Raw genomic sequence first — 16,693 nt, forward strand, 5'->3', positions numbered from 1 at the left:
ATTTATCCAAATCAGGAAAATTGATCATTACGCCTCGTTAATTGTTATTACCAGCGCATAATATTGATTATCAATTAATAATTTAGGTCACAAGTTTGAGGGATGTTGTCTCATTACGTAATAATTTACAATAATCGGCTTCAGGATGAAGCCAATGTATGTGGGAGGTAGTGGAATCAAGAACATGTACTCTTCTTCCGAAATGTATGTGTGCGTGAACACGTGGCCGCACGTGGCATTCCTACATGAAAGAAATGCGCATACTTGAGAGTGGGTGCGATGATAGATGATCAAATTTCGAGCTTACATTTGCACTTCTTATAAATCTTTTCAACTAATACGTGCGAAATTAAAATTACGGAAAAATATTCGCGTTTCTTCGCATGATCAATATAAAATGTTATAATAGCAATTTCAATTTATAATATGAAATATCAGGTGAAATTATTTGAATGTGTAGCAATACATATAATTTCATTTTGAAATCATGACAAAATAAACAAGTTTCATTTCATAAATCGCTATTATTCAATGCCATTTATCACAAAATGGATCCAGAGAAAATTTGCAATTTACGTTGCTAACATTAGTTGCATGCGATTCAAAACTCGCTAATATTTGCTCGATCTGCGGCAGTTTAAGCAGCTTTAATAACTTCTTCCTCTCTCGTTTTCTACATCTTCGAGAATATAGAAAAAAAGCGAAGCTACAAAAACGAATATGGATCCTAATAGATTGAATTTCACGTTACATATCGTATCAAATAAATTGCAAGGAATAATATAATCGTTATCGAGACAAAGAACAATCTTCACCAGAGCACGATCTCTATATAATACTCTATTTTCCGCTTTTTCTTCCATTCTAGTCCCTTGTCCTTCCCCCCTTTTGCCTTTTCAATGACTGACTGGCTGGTTACCAAAATTTGACTCTATTGTTCAACGACGAATAATAGGGATACGATGACTTGCGAGCTTGTTCGACGAAAACGGGTGGACGGCAGATTTCAAATTAGAGCGTATTAAGGCCAACGATTGATTGTAATTGTATTTGATAGAGAATGTGCCATGTCTTATCGACGCTTTCATGATTCATAAAGGGTATGCCAGTAGAAGCAGAGCGAATCGATAGACGACTGATTTGTTTCGGTTCATACAAACGCTCCGACATCGCATGCTTCGTCACGAATAGTAAAAGGCCGATAAAAGCTGTTTGTTCACTACGAGTAGCGAAATTGTATGAAATCATGACATAAAAACATCGCGTTACGAACAGCATCAAAGTTGTAAAAAAGAAGTATCTTATTGCCGTAGGATCTATAATAATCAGACTGATAATTATAATAGTCAGAATAATAATTATATGTTTTAATAAAATAACTCTGATAATATAATGTTTATGGCAGAAGATGTATTAAGGACACAATGAAAAGAGGAAAATCGATCTCCAGCTCCATTGCCGACTGTTACCAATAGTTGCATAATTACTCGCTTCATAATTAAATGGGCACATGGGTATATTACGTCACGAACGGAAAGTTGGTCGCTATAAGGTAACAGTACAATGTCGTCCAATGCTCCACTTCCGAAGTCGTCCGTCGCGAACACCCAGTTAGAAAAGTTGGCTCGATCATTATTCCTATTCTACATCGACGCATTCTTCATCTGTTATCGAAAACGATCGATGCGCGTGTAATATATATATATATATATATATATATATATATATATATATATATATATCATTATGATATTCTATCAATGTATAGTTACATATATGACAGAACGCGCGAAATAAAATTCTCTTAAAGTCAGTTTAAATTTTGGTGCACGGAAGCACTTACTGTACAATCCGTACGCAATAAAGTGATATGAAATGCGACAATGCAATTCCGAGGAATGAAGCTTGCGGTCAATGAACGTAGAAATTGCAACGGCGGGACAGTTATCGGCAAAGGACAGCCCGGAGCTGCGCGCGATCATTTCTATGGAAAGTGATACATCCGGCGAGCCCTTATTCTCGGTGCATCCCTCTGCCGTAAGTGGGGAATCACTCTGTTGTATGCGTAGTTACGAAAGTTTAATCTCTCTACCGTTGCTTTCATACACCACACATAAACCGTCGTTCGCGAGAGCTCGGGCTATATCATCGCATCAATATTATATCTCGCCCCATTAAATATTTGGCTAGTTATAATCGAAAACGAGGGCATATTACTCGACTTTGACTTTATCGGCTTTAAGGTAACAATGTGACGATCTTGTAACGCACATTTATCTCTGAAGCAATTAGTGCTAAATATTTTATCCCGCGTTAAGTTATTAAAATATATATAACAAATATCTTATAAAATATTCGATTTTAACTTTAATAATAGATATTTTTACCAATTTGATATAAAAAAAATATAATGAAATATTATGTTCATATATAAATATTTAAGTAGGATAAAAATTAAATTTTCGCGGCCACTTGTATCTTTAATTGTAATGTTTATCGATAAACTTACCGCGTTATCTCTGTCGCTTATCTGTCAGATCTGTGCGAATGTGTTCGTAATTCTCAGCGGCTCGCTTTTTTTTTACGGCTTTTTACGGAGCATGAAATGCCGGCACGTGACGCACGCAACAACTGCCAGCAACGGTTTGCCATTTTTCGCGTCTACTTTGCCGCGAGACGTGCCAATAAAAGGCTTCCCGGCTTGGTAAGCTCATTACAAGATTTCGCGACAGTACCGAAGATTCTCGAAAGCTCGCATAACATGTGACGATGTTCTAAAATATCTCTAGTAAATTCAATACTATACAACTTTTCAATGACACGTTGCATTATACTCTTTACGCGCAACACACACACACACACACCGTAATCTTGTGAATAAATTTTGAATATATTTATACTATATTTCGTCATATATAAGTGACAATTATTTAAAAATCGTATAAATATTATTACTCAAATATTATGGCTCTAGTGCTAAAATGGCTTGAAATCTGCGAATAAATTTTCCATCTATTTTTCCATTTATTTAAATATAAAAAATGTCTCTCTTAGGTAAAGGGAGACGAAATAAAGCTATCTCTAAAACAAAATAGATTATTCGCACTATTAGGTTCGCGGAAAAAAAATCAGCTATAATATGAATCGTAAAAATGACATAAATCTGCAAACAGTTCAGATTCAAAGCTATTTTTAATCTATACGGTCACTGATTTTTCCTACAAGTTCAATAGTCAAATTTGTCTTGATTCAACTAACTCATTATCATATTTGTTATCTTTCATATGTAAATTAATAGCGCAATCTCTTAAACAGTTATCTCAATCACATGGACAATCCGGTAATTCTCACTCGCGAGGGGCTTAATAAATCACCGATGAATGGGTTGAAATTTGACGTTGTCATCTTCCGATCGATTAGATCGCACGCAACATTTTCCATGTGGTGTCTTGTGAAGAAACTCGATTAATCATGCAAGCTATCTAAAATTGTGAGCGGAAGAGATACACGGTTCCTATTCCTATTTAGAGGACATATATAAATAGCGTGGAGTCTCGACTACAATGCGAGCAAATGAACATTCGTATCACCGAACACCTTCTGATGACAGAGAGTTATTCAGATATTGGCGCAAATATAATTTTCTGCCGAAGAGATATCGGAAAGAGATTTCTTTCGACAAACAAACGCCCACGCTTATATAAAAAATAAAAGAGCTCGCATCGAGAATGAGAGAATTTATTGCGGTACTTAGGTGGAAAACTTTCTTTGACTAAATATTTCAATTTGAATGGCAATAAGAATTTAAATATAAATTGTAATTATCAATCCGTGAAATTATTATAAATTATTCACGATTTATAAATAGAGATCATTTCCGCGGAATAAAAAATAATACGAACGCGAAACGGATTCATCGAATGTTCCGCGACCGGAATAAAAAAAAACTATTCCCGTCTCCATCAAAGCCCTCCGGGGACTTGCTTATTCTTGGCGGAGAGATTGACTCGTAACACGGTTATCCGGTACTTCGTTTCGCCGATAATGCCAAAGGATCATAGATGTATTTTCCATTGACAGCGGCGGGCGACCTGGTACGTTCGATGCAATTTTCTTCGAAAATATTACCCGAGCCGTCATAGAACATCGATATTCGATATACAAAATTTCAAAGTGATCTTCATCGAGAGAGCCTTGTTTATTACTAAAAAATTAAAATTTTTGGATTAAACACTCGCGTATCGTCAACCGCGAATTCTTGTGTGATATACAGTTTTTAATGAAACTCGGAACAATCATAAAAATACAGAAAAAAGATTCTATACAATTATTAGCATTATTATCTACAAAATTTACACATACATATAAATTTTGAATTTGTCACTTTATATTGGATTCTTTAATATTAATATTATTTTTTATTTTCCTGTATTTTTTTCTCTCAGAGAGAAAATAAAATAAGCACTATTATATTATTATTACTATGTGACGCTATAATTCCCAGAAGTTCTAACAGATAAAAACATACTACAGCTATTCATTTATTTTTTCATTTCTTTTCATTTTTTTCGGGTCTCTCGTTTATTTGTTCACTCGTAAACGCATAGCGTTTTGTGACACAAAAAAAGGAATGCGCAGAATTCCACGAAAAATTTTGTCAAGGTAAATGTAGCGTGACTATTGATGTTATGGCCCTACGCAAAGATTCAACTGGATTTCAGAAGTTGTCGAACCATTTATGCGTTTTCTCCGATTGTTGCGACACGCGTGCCCCTACCGCTTATGGCGAAGAAAATTGCCGATCGAACGGTGAGAAGCTTCCCTAATAGTCGACGCCTTACATCTCGCTAAAGAATTTCTAGATCGCTCCTCATAAGTAATGTATCTTGTTGTATCTTTATATTGCGATCACTATACTTTATACGTACAATGATGTAACTAAATTAGATTCTGTATTTAAAATATTCTGCTTAAGTACATCTTGCTCTTCTTACAAGATATGCCTAACGATTCCTGTTTTGAATAGTCATTGAATATATCAGTATGATGACATATAACACTTCTGACGCATTGTTATTGAAAAAATAATCGATATACACGTATGGGGAGAGAGCGAGAGAGAGAGAGAGAGAGAGAGAGAGAGAAACAAGATGATCATGATAAAATACTATAGAAAAAAAAAAAATTCAAATCTAACAAATTTCTAAAGAAATGCTGTTGCATTCTATAGACGATTCCATTTCAGTTAAAAGCATTAATTGTTGCAGCGCATTACATCTCATCTCTCCTTCTTTACGATGCTGAAATCGTTGCGAGACATATGTCGACTTCATGAAGTGCACTTCAAAGGTGCACTAGTATTAAGCTGTATGCGGAAGTAATTATAATCATGAATTATAGAATACATTCTCGTGGGAGCTATTATACCGCACTCTTGGCTATGTAAAAACAGCGTGCTGTAGCAGTGCCCGTTTTAAGCAAATTGCTCTTCGGCAATTGCGAGTAGGCCTCTAAAATTTGCAAACTTTGCCGTTAAACGCGATATGCAAACTTGCCTCGTAGTTCTCGAAACGCCCGACGAGTTTTGCCAAGAATTCTTATTCCTGCATTTAATATGAAGTTTATCGTCTGACATATTTAAGAGTTTAAACGTTTCGAGAAGTATTTATCAATTCGAATTATGCAACGCAGGTTCGATTTTCTACAAGATCCGAATAATTTGTTTGAAACGACTGTGTGTCATATTTTCATGAATCCTTTATTTAATTTTTACGTTGTATGACCTTTTTATGTTTGTAATGCCTCGCATTATTGTATTGTATTTTAGCAAAAGCTATTTATCTACAGCATGTCCTAGAAACTTCCTTAGAAATCTTAGTTACCACGATTGTTTCTAAAAGATTCCTCGCTTGCGTTGGGGATAGAATACTCAATTTTATTTTGCAGGACAATAATTTTTTTTTTTATTGAAATGTCGATGAGAGAAAACGTATCTGTGTCATAAAAATAATGCATATACAGAAGATACTTCTTATGCATATTACAAGACACAAGATTTTCTCAAAACAATCACGCATTATAGAGTCTCGCTCGCATAATCAAAGGGTTCAGCTATAATGACTCTACTTTCTCAACTTGGCAATGTTAGAATCAACAAGAAGAAAGTAGTTCGGAATCCTTAATTTTTTCTTCCGTTTTCAAGCTTGACGAGAGGAAGCGGACTTTCGTAATTAGGGGAAACAAGCAAATGGACCGTAAAGCAATTCGCACGCTGCGAATTGAATCGGCGCCAGAGAAAATCTAGTTTCACTTTTGTACCGTCGTGTCCTTCTTCGCATGTCGCGTGTCTTACTCCGTAATGAATTCTCTGATTGAGATTATCAGATGCATTGATTAACAGTTGCCAGCGCAGTTAATTAGGTATTTGGGATGTGACGCGCGATTTACCCGCGAATAACGCCATAGCTCGAAAGCGCGCGTTTCACTCTGCTTGTTGATTCTCTGAAAATTAAAATTATGCGGAATTAATTTATAAGTTATTCGTGCAAGATCTCGTCTCCTAGCATTTTCCATACGTTTCAACCAGTAAACACATATTCAAGGAATGATACTTGTATTGCCCTCGTTCTTAAAACCACTCGATCAAAATTATATAACTTATTGTGTAACGTGTGTAATTCCAATGAACAGAATGGCGATCTTTTCGTTAAATTTCCGGCGACATTGTGCACAATATAATTCCATGCTTATATAAATTTGAAATTATTTGTGATAGTATTTTACACACATGATAGCCTTAAAAACACAAGCACTCGATATTGCAAAAATCAAGTCAAATAAATCAATATTATTTAAGAGTTTTTTATCAAAATTATAATCGTATTGCTTGTAATAATGCTTATAATTTCGTAAAATTTTATATAGATTTATAATAGAATGTTCGTTTTCTTTGCTGCTTCTTTTTTCGTGTATTATCATGTCATTGTCAGAGAAGTATTTTTTTCGTATGGTCGTAGGAAGATTTTCTTTTTATAAAGAGAATACAATGTCAACTACATGTTTATATTTAAATTATGTAACTGATGCAACGATATTTTCTCGAATCACGTATGTCCAAACGTGACCGTCAACAATAGGATCGTGATATCACGTAAAGATTGTCGCAGAATCTCGCCGGACTGTTCCTAGTAGATTTCTCGAAACTTTCGCTTCACAATCGTACGTGAGTTTCGGCCGAAATGGCATGCTCGCAAAAAGGGAGCGCGTTGGTAAGGTGACCCGCGCTGAGAAAAGAGAGACACGTGCTTTCTCAAACGTATTCATTTTCTTCCGCAATTCGCCGCGCGCAAACACCAGCAGTTCTTCCCGTGCCGCACCGCAATCGGTAGGTAGCTAGGCAGGTATATAAGTGAACGACCTTAACGCAACGGTATTTGTGTGTGCGCGATTTTCAAAGTTAACGCGCAACACAACGGTGCGTTACGACGCAGGGTAAGGTCGCCGCACGTCAAACTGCTCCGGTTACGTCGCCCGGATCCGTTTGCCGTGACAGTTTCGTCGCGCAGATTTATGCATTCGCACTGATATAAACGGAATAATCATTATATGTATTATGCGAGGCGAAAACATTAAAAAAATTTTAAATAATATTTGTTTCTATTCGTCACTTTCAACTAAAACTCATATAAGAAAATGAGATATTTACGTTTCTTTGCAATGTCAAAATTTAGAGATTTTAGAGATTTGTATTGCGATAAATAGATATAGATAGATTTAGAATATTTATATATTAAACAGATTATGCAGATTATATATTATTCATAGATTTAAATATTGAAAGCGACGAGATAGATACCTTGATTATAAAATGGATTAACGATAACTTTGGGAGAGTGGTTCTCAGCGATGCTTTAATTACTAAAATGTTTAATGTAACTTTATTATTAAAATATATAAATCTATGCAATATTATTGCACGCACACATAAATATATAAGAACATCTCTTATTCTTCTTATATAAATTTTTAAAATATTTTATTTTTTTTAAATATAATATTATTCGAAATTAGAAAGATACGCTTTGTTACGATTAATTTAATCTTGATGAACTATCAAGGATTATCATACATCCACGTGCGCGAAAGATAACAGTATTTATAGTTCCTAAGTAAAACAGTACAAGTACTGAAAACTTTGTAAATTTCCTATGATTATATACCATTAATTAGCTCGACGCGTTTACTTATGACAAACTTGTCCCACGATTTTCATGTTCGTCGTTTAAAGTGCCACTCGTATTTCTAGCAAGCAGAAACGGGAGATGAAAACTCTAGCTGGGAACCTGTTACGGATGATCCTACGACCAGAAATATGTCGGGATCCTCGAGAGGTGCATTCCAAAAGAAGTGGAGAGGGGGAGAGGAAGAGCAGAAAGAGAGAAGGAATAGCGGAATCGCGGAATAAGAAGAAGAGAACTCGATTTATATATAAATTCTTTAAAAAAGTTAATAATCAAACACATTAGATTATAAAATAATAATTCGCGTCGCGTTTTCTTTATTCTTGTCGCAATAATCTTGCGTGATTAATTACAAAGTGAAAATATGATGCGAAACGGAGATAGAGGAACTCGTTAACATCTTCTGCGAAATTATCAAAGCAATTGCTACGACGGGAAATGTAGCGATAACGAGAATGTTAATGACGAGAATAAGAATTATAATTGTAATGGCCGAGAGGGGAAAATCATTTTCACGATAAATTAGAATAAGGAAGAAGGGAGATTGTCAGGAAAGAAGACGCTCGTTAGAGATTATTGCTGGTCTTCGGAAACTGGTATTAAAACTAGCTCGAGGACAAATCAAAGAAAATAAAAATTCTCAAGAGAATCACGGAGCGAAGGCGAGAGTGAAATGAGAGTGGATGAGAACACGAGATGGAGAAGGGATCCGGATGAGTGGAAGAAGAAGCGAGGATGAAGGGGATACGCCGGCACGCATTCCGATCATTCGAAGGATCCTTTGAGTCCTTTCGATCGGAATGGACCCGAATGCCCTTCGCTGATCCCTCGGAGACCCGCGTATTGTCCGCGTCGGAACGCTCGCGAGGGGGCCAGAGAGGTGACGGCGTGGAGGCGGGGGGAGACGCGTTGTCGGAACCCCCCCCCCCCCAGTAACATACCTAACTTAACCTCAGAGCAAACGGTCAAAACGCAATCAAAACGGAGTCCACTCACCTCGTCGCTCGTTCGCGCCGCGACACCTCCCCTCGATATTCACCGTCGCGACGATCGATTGTGTGGAAGACCCCCAGAGAACGCACCACGAATATATGATAACACCGTAAGAAAATATAACTGCACGTTGCACACACGTCAAATTACCCGGGCGCGCTGACACGCCGCACTTTGTTCTGCGCTCGTTTGAAAAGTAATCCTCGGCGCTGGAGCAACTCCGATTCTACGGGTCCCCCTTGAGTAGAGCGTTATTCCGCGCTCTCCTGTTCTCCGTCCGCAATTACCATTCAGGATTAAACGTGCGTATTGTAAGAACCGCGCGTAACACGCGAGAAATGCAAGATCACGAGAATTGCGCGCTTTATTCCGAAGCGGCAGATAAGCATGACAAACATCGACTGATCGACGTGTTTGCCGTTTGACCTGCCTGCAAACTGACCAATCGCTACGCAGGTGGTATCCTGCTGGTCCCTGCTGGTGGCAGGTTTAGAAACAGGGAAGGGGACCTAACTACCTACTGCGCGACCTGCTGGGACCTGATACAGGATGGTCCGTAGATCAGGCCCCAGTTTTATTTTTGAATCTATAGTCGACCGATGTTTACTGATCGTTGGTAACGCGAGCCATGAACGACGGATGGTGGACTGTTCAACGTCTTAAACGTATCATCGTGTCATGTCTGTAGGTTCGCAAAGGCAAGATACTCGCGGCAGAGACTTTTAACCAAGTTTCCTTTGTTACCAGCTATCGATAGTTCGCTTGATTCGTGTAATTTATTATACTAACTATTGTACATCACAGTAATGTATATACAAAAGGCTCGAATCAATTGTCAGGCTCGTATTAAAGACGAGAAAGAGCAATGTTTTAATTTTTTTAATCGAGTATTTTAAAAACAATTTATACATTCAATATCGATCAGCTTTTAATAAACTGATATTTGGATATGCGTCATCATTATTGAAATTATTATTTTATATATTATATTTCGACAAATAAAAAAAGGGAATAGGATCCAAATATATTATTATTACATGTTTTCCGACTTATCGATAATATACTGTAAAAATATTTTTCGTTGCACATTTCTCGTAATCTCATCTGTACATATTAATTCATTAATTATATTTAATAATATTTATTCTTACATCACGCCCGATAAGATTTAAAAAAATACAACGGATATCTTTATCGGTGTTGAGGTTCGATATCGCTCAGCACTCCGACGTGGGAAAAATATTACGGGCCTCGCTTACACACGGTGCTTCAAGGCTGACCGGCATAGGTACTTATTGTATCAAGTCTCGTTAACGGAGATGTTCATTCACTCTCATCGGCCAGATGACCAGTATGGCTCGCATAGTTCACCGCTCGTATCGCGCGGCGCAAAAGTAGCCTGAAAAGAAGTCGCGAGTTTTTCCACGATGTGTGCGTGAGGTATCGATCTTACGTCATGGAAACGCAATCAGCGTATTAGCACGTTTAATGACGATGGCGGCGCTGGTTCGTCTTAAACGCGGTAGCGTCCAACTGAGACACGCGGCACTCGAGGTCAGAGGTATGTGTGATCTCAATTGACTTTCTTCGGCAATATTTTCCGGAATTCTTGATGCATTATTTTCACACAGCGTGATTTGAAAATAATTAATCATCGTTTCGCGACGTACCGTAATGACGTATATTTTAGATCTAGATTTATTATAATTAATTTTTATTACGATTATAATTTCTTTTCCGTATCGAGAAATTTACGATTAGATTTTCTTGGACATTTTAAATTTTGTGTTAGTAAAATTATTCTCTTCCAATCTTTATTATTGATTAAAATGTTGCTTATCCATTGCCCTATAATCTACTTTTGAAACGAATTTGTATTAGGAATAATATTGAGATATAAATTATTTTTTCACTTTGCGCTATTCAAAGAATTAATAATGTTGTGCGAGTCATTGCGTTGTCGAAAAGTGTCAGTTAGTTGCATTGTATCGCCGTCAAGCCCCAAAGTTGAGATCATGTGAAATATATTTGGAGTAGTGGAGAGATAGTATGCGAAGAATCAAACACGGGAGTGATAAGAACGAGATGACGCGGTCGGTTTCATTATTTTTGAGTTCTGTGAGATGGCAGACTTCGTCAAAAGAGGTAGCGTGCAGTTCGTTAAACATGGCAGTTGTCAATTAAAGCTCGCTGCACAAGAAGTTCGAGGTTCGTTAATTTTAATCGCTGCAATTAATTTCGTTACTCATCGCCTGTGATCGGAATTTATTTCACGATGTTTCGTATGATCAAACTTCAAATAACTCTCGCGATACATTATAGAGATTGATATTAATTTATTCAATGCAAAAAAGGTAATTGCGGCTGTTTGCATCATTCTGTAGTGCAGTAACGCACGCACATTTTAATATCAATATTATTTTCATATTGACGTTAAAAATCAGTCGACAAATGTTTTTTAAATTTAGAATTGATACGTAGATATCATTGTACCAGCCGTTTGAGTAAGTTATCAAAATCAAACATCGTCGTTCTCGGATGTTTGGAGACTACGATAATAGATACGTGTATATATACATATATGAAAATTTCTTCCGCCACTGTTTTATCGCCCTTGAATTTGTCGAGAATATAATATGATTCTGTAAAGATTGCTAATTTTAATTCGGAATAATATATAAGAGATATTTATTCTTATTCACTACTGTTTTATTTGACAATTTTTGCTAACACAAAATTCAACAATAAAAAAGATTTATTCGAACATTTCAACCGCATTCAAAATTTTAATAATTTTTATTAATAATTCGACGCGAGATAAAATATATATACCTGTTTTATTATTTTTACCAATACAACGCGGCCATAATTAGTTAAATATAATTTTTTAATAATGTGTTTGATAATAAATTTTTTAATAGCGATTTAACGATGAAAAAATCATTACTCCTTACCGGCGATTTGATCGAATTAATCACGATTGTTATGACGTATTACGTAATTATATTGTTACTCGTTAGCGGCTGTACGAGCGCGACATATCGTCGCCGCGCTAGTCGCAGTTGGATTTGCGCTTTGCGGCGCGGTCGAAGTCAGTTCCTCCGTCGCATTATTAGCGAATCAGAAAGACAATCATGCCATCATCGATACATCTTGGCACTGTGATATGCTGGTTAATATCACCAGCCGCAATCGCACTGAGGACTTTGAGATTATATTTATGGAGGTATTTTCTCTTGAATATTATGCTCAAGCATTTCTCTTAAACCTCGTACTTTGATACATTCGTTCAACACTAAACTCTCTCAATTTTTTTATTTCTTTAATAAATTTTTATTTACCAATGCAAATATATAAATTAAATAAGATTAATTCTAAACGTGATTCTATTTCGTTTGCTTTAATTGTTAAATGTTTAAGCAATCTATATATAATATTGTGTGGAGAATAGAATAGATATGTTATATACGAATAGAAATATATTTAATAAAATATATACAGACAGAGATATTTATAATTCATTACGAATGACAGCTGCCGCAGGAGGAGCGAGCGGAATCGATCATGCGCGAAGCTTTCTTATGGGGACAGGTCGCGGGTCCGATTCTCGGAGGCTGCTTGGTATGGGGTCGATCCGGGCCATCTATGGTGTTCTCGCGCGCGGTTCTTAGCGCCTGTGTAGCGTCTCTGTTAGTACCCGCCGCCTGGCGCGGACCGTCGCACGTTGCGCTTCGTTTACTTCAAGGATTATGCACCGTAAGTCGGCGAGCAGATTTTATTGACGTTATCTCTTTAGATGCATCGCAACGCGAGCTACGTGACATTTCGCGTAATATCGCGTAAAACATGGTCGCGCACGCAAACGTGAAACGCGGAGGAATCATTACGGCATCATCGTCTTTTGCAGGGCGCGACCATGCCTGCCGCTCACATGCTGGCGATGACATGGTTTAAGAGTAATCACAGAAGCTGGTACTTCAGTTGTTACGCAGGTAACGTCCGTGGTTACGAATATCGTATCTTTTTTTTTTTTAAATGAGAAGTAAAGAGTAGACGAGAGTATAACGAGCTTCTCTCCGATCTTTGTTCAGTATTGTTTTGTAAGGATATATTTAGGAGGATACTACGACTCTTTCAGAATATTTTTTAAAGCATTCCACTGAACTCTACGTGGTTCATGTTAATCGAATAATCTTGATTCCCGGCTCTCTTTAAGCTGTTAGCGTAGGTTATTGTCTCACCGGATGGCTGGGCACAGCGGTGGTGCGAATGTTTGGCCGCGATTCTTTGTGTTACGGTCTGGTTCTTCTGGCGCTATGCTGGTATTTCGCTTTTGGTCGATTCGTCAAGGATACACCAAGGTCTTATCAACACGATACAAACGTAAGCGACAAGCCCTTTAATGAGCTGACTCGTTACGAAAAGTTGCTGGACATGCTAATTCGCTGTTTATACATATATACACACACACACACATAAAATATATGTATAATGAATTACTATGTCCGGCATATATATATACACATAAAAAATTTCTGGGATAGAGAGTTGAAAAATCCTTATACGGAGTCTAGAAATTTTCCATCCGCCAATTAACATCTAACAAATTTATTACATATATATATATATACACACTGATAATGACAGGCAGCTGTAATACCATGGGGAAAACTACTGAGATCTGTACCCGTCTGGGCATCCGCAGTAGCGACTATGGGCAATCAATGGGGCGACGCGACCCTCGCTCTTGGCATGACGAAATATCTGAAGCTCATATATGGTTTCTCTACAGCTAACGTAAGTTGGCTGGAATCGTGTGATTATTGATTATTATTATCTTAATATTTTGTTGTACTAAAGAAGTACTAAAGAAGTACGAAGCTGAGATAATAACAGATTAATAACTAATAATAAAATATATTAATAAATAACTATAATATATTAATAACTAATAATAACAGATTTTCTTATTATTACGTAATGGTATATGACGGTACATAAGTCGAAGGTTCTTAGTTTCATAACCGATCGATATTGCGGAACAGCTGCAAGCGCAATAACGGGTCTCGCTTGGTTACTAACAATAAGTTGCGATCCAATTCAGGACTCGGTGTTGACCACGTTACCTCACATCGGTCACTTTATGGCTGCTCTGACCTGCGGTCTTCTCGTAGATCACGTCCGCGAGTCTAAAATAGTATCCACAACCACGGCGAGAAAGTTGGTCGTCTACACAGGTGCGTTATGTATATCTCTATAAATGGTATTAGTATATCTACAATATATGGAACACGCGTATAAGAATTATTATAAGTTATCTTAATTCTCTTTAATAATCAAGTTAATTTATACGCAAAGCGATAATATTAATCTACGTTTAATATCAAAAACTACAATGATAAAAAAAAAAAGATAATATACTTTATTCCAACACGTATACGAGAGGCTTAATATTATAAATAATATAAAATAAAAATGCGATCAGCCCATTTCATCCCCGCGGCTCTCCTCTTCGTCGCCGGTTACGCCGGATGTCAGGCCCTGGGCGCAGCCTGGCTGGGGATAGCAGCCCTTCTCGTTTCCGGCACCGCACCGGCCGGTGCACTCGCGGCTATAGCCGATCTCGCACCTGCGGAATCGCCGGCGTGCGCCGCGGCCGCGTGCGCTCTCTGCTCTACATTGGGTGCCGCGGGGCTGTTGGCCGCCAATTACTTCGTCACCCAGGCTCTTCATGGCTCCGTAAGTCGTATTATTACACCGGACATGACGCGCACGCTATCCGCCCGCCTGCGTAAATGTAACGCGTTAAATAGTTTCGTCGTTTGCGAACCCTATAGGAAGTCGGTTGCGTAAGAAGAATTGTTTCTCTTTTTTCTCATTGAATTCTTAATAATTTACAATATTATTTTTAAATATAAAAAATAATTAGAGCACATATATAATTCTGAAATAAAGAAGAATCTGAATTTATATAAAAATCCAATGAAAATGCACGATGTATGTTCTTCAAGCGAGAATTGAAAGCCGAGATCTCGCATCACAATATCGAGAAGAAATTTAGATTTTTAATTTTGCCAGTCGCGATTTCACTTTCCCTTTGCAATCCGTCATCTTATTTAAGTTGGACGCAAATGATGCTAATTGCGAAGAGAATTGCGGCGTCGCCTGTTTCAGATCGCTGGCTCTTGGCGATTGGTGTTCGGCGTCGCATCCGTCGTTTTGTTAACGACAGCTGCGGTTTTTCTCGCGCTCGGTAAAGGCGTTCCGCAACCGTGGATCCCATCGGTGGCGAGACCGCGGAGTCACGACGTAATCTACGAGCAGGACGCCCTCGAGCTCGATCACGAAGACGTGGGCGTGCAGACCGAGCCTTACGGGCCCTACACGCTGGAAGATGACGTCGAGAGCCTGAAGAACGTGCCTCGCTCCTCGTCTATTCATTCTAAGATCTCGGTAGCCTCTAATTGAATCGCGATTGCCTAAGTGCAAAGTCTCTGTGCCATTTTTATATGCCCCATCTTATCCCAAAGATATCGCTTCGTATTTTTTTCTTTCTTTTTTTTTTTTTTTAATCACAATAGAGAAAACTGTACAATAACTATATCACGAACACACGCGTGATTACCGCGATGAATGTATATAACGCTTTAACAATGAGAATTATATATTTATACGATTAAGAGAAATTGTTCTCAAAGAATAATAATAATAGAAAAAAGATTTACCGAAAACCTAGATATCTGTTTTTTGTCAATGTACAATCTGTAAGCCGATCTTATACTTCTTACAAATATAATAATTTTTTTATTACATATCGTCGCTGATTTAACGAAACATCGTTTTGAGAGCATTGATTGTTCTAGAGATAAAATCATTGCAAAACGATGAATAATAATGAATAAATTCGCCGACGCGTAAAAAGTCGATATTAGAACATCGCGGTGGGCTAGAAATTCGACGGGATTGCAAGTATCAAGTAAGTGCTCTTTTTGTCTCAGATTACACGCTTTTGACTATTGTTGTAGCAGCATCGCTTCATCAGAATGCATTGCCGCGATTTTCTCCAGTTATTCCCTAACTCTCGTTGCATACAAATGTATGCATTATGTTCTGTGAGACAATGTGTGTCCTCCACGACGACGGCTTTCTATCTCTGGAGAAAGATGGAGAGAAAAGCCGACGGACGCGACCGGCGCTCTAATTAGATAATTTTGCTACCGGTTTGTCCTTATCGCGCGTCCTGATCCTATCGCGAAATCGCGCCTCCACGCCACTGTATCTAGCGGCATGCACGGAATACCGGAAGACGTGTATAAGATCACTGTCCGTTTCAACGACAGTCCCCGTGTTCTAATGACGACGTCAGCCTTTCACATGCACGCGTGCATATCCGGCGCACGCGGAAAAATCAGAACGCTATTTAAGTAACTGCGGAAAATAATCTGCCATTCACCGTGAAT

At 37.7% G+C, this 16,693-nt stretch overlaps 3 protein-coding genes across 4 annotated transcripts in view; 2 read left to right on the top strand and 1 right to left on the bottom strand.

The window, feature by feature from the left end:
* The window catches only part of LOC138944693 (tyrosine-protein phosphatase non-receptor type 13), a 79,346-nt gene extending 69,695 nt beyond the window's left edge, over nucleotides 1-9,651 (bottom strand). The window contains exon 1 of the mRNA XM_070315575.1: nucleotides 9,237-9,651. The gene's annotated coding sequence lies outside the window, so the exon portion shown is untranslated. The remainder of the gene's footprint in view (nucleotides 1-9,236) is intronic.
* The window catches only part of LOC138944695 (serine-rich adhesin for platelets), a 126,918-nt gene that overhangs the window by 12,343 nt on the left and 97,882 nt on the right, over nucleotides 1-16,693 (top strand). The window lies entirely within an intron of this gene.
* Nucleotides 10,450-15,968, top strand: LOC138944697 (sialin). 2 transcript variants are annotated; one of them, XM_070315587.1, is made up of 9 exons: nucleotides 10,450-10,794; nucleotides 12,254-12,459; nucleotides 12,768-12,989; nucleotides 13,141-13,225; nucleotides 13,450-13,616; nucleotides 13,881-14,030; nucleotides 14,338-14,470; nucleotides 14,719-14,972; nucleotides 15,408-15,968. In XM_070315587.1, the coding sequence occupies exons 1-9, from the start codon at nucleotides 10,722-10,724 to the stop codon at nucleotides 15,699-15,701; spliced, it is 1,584 nt and encodes a 527-aa protein (XP_070171688.1). In that variant the 5' UTR covers nucleotides 10,450-10,721; the 3' UTR covers nucleotides 15,702-15,968. The 2 variants fall into 2 exon arrangements, with proteins under 2 accessions (XP_070171688.1, XP_070171687.1); XM_070315586.1 differs by lacking the exon at nucleotides 10,450-10,794 and adding an exon at nucleotides 11,202-11,441.

Source organism: Polyergus mexicanus, unplaced genomic scaffold (genome assembly GCF_030449975.1).
Source record: "Polyergus mexicanus isolate NDT 795.1 unplaced genomic scaffold, iyPolMexi1.0 SCAF_2, whole genome shotgun sequence".
Lineage (NCBI taxonomy): Eukaryota > Metazoa > Arthropoda > Insecta > Hymenoptera > Formicidae > Polyergus > Polyergus mexicanus.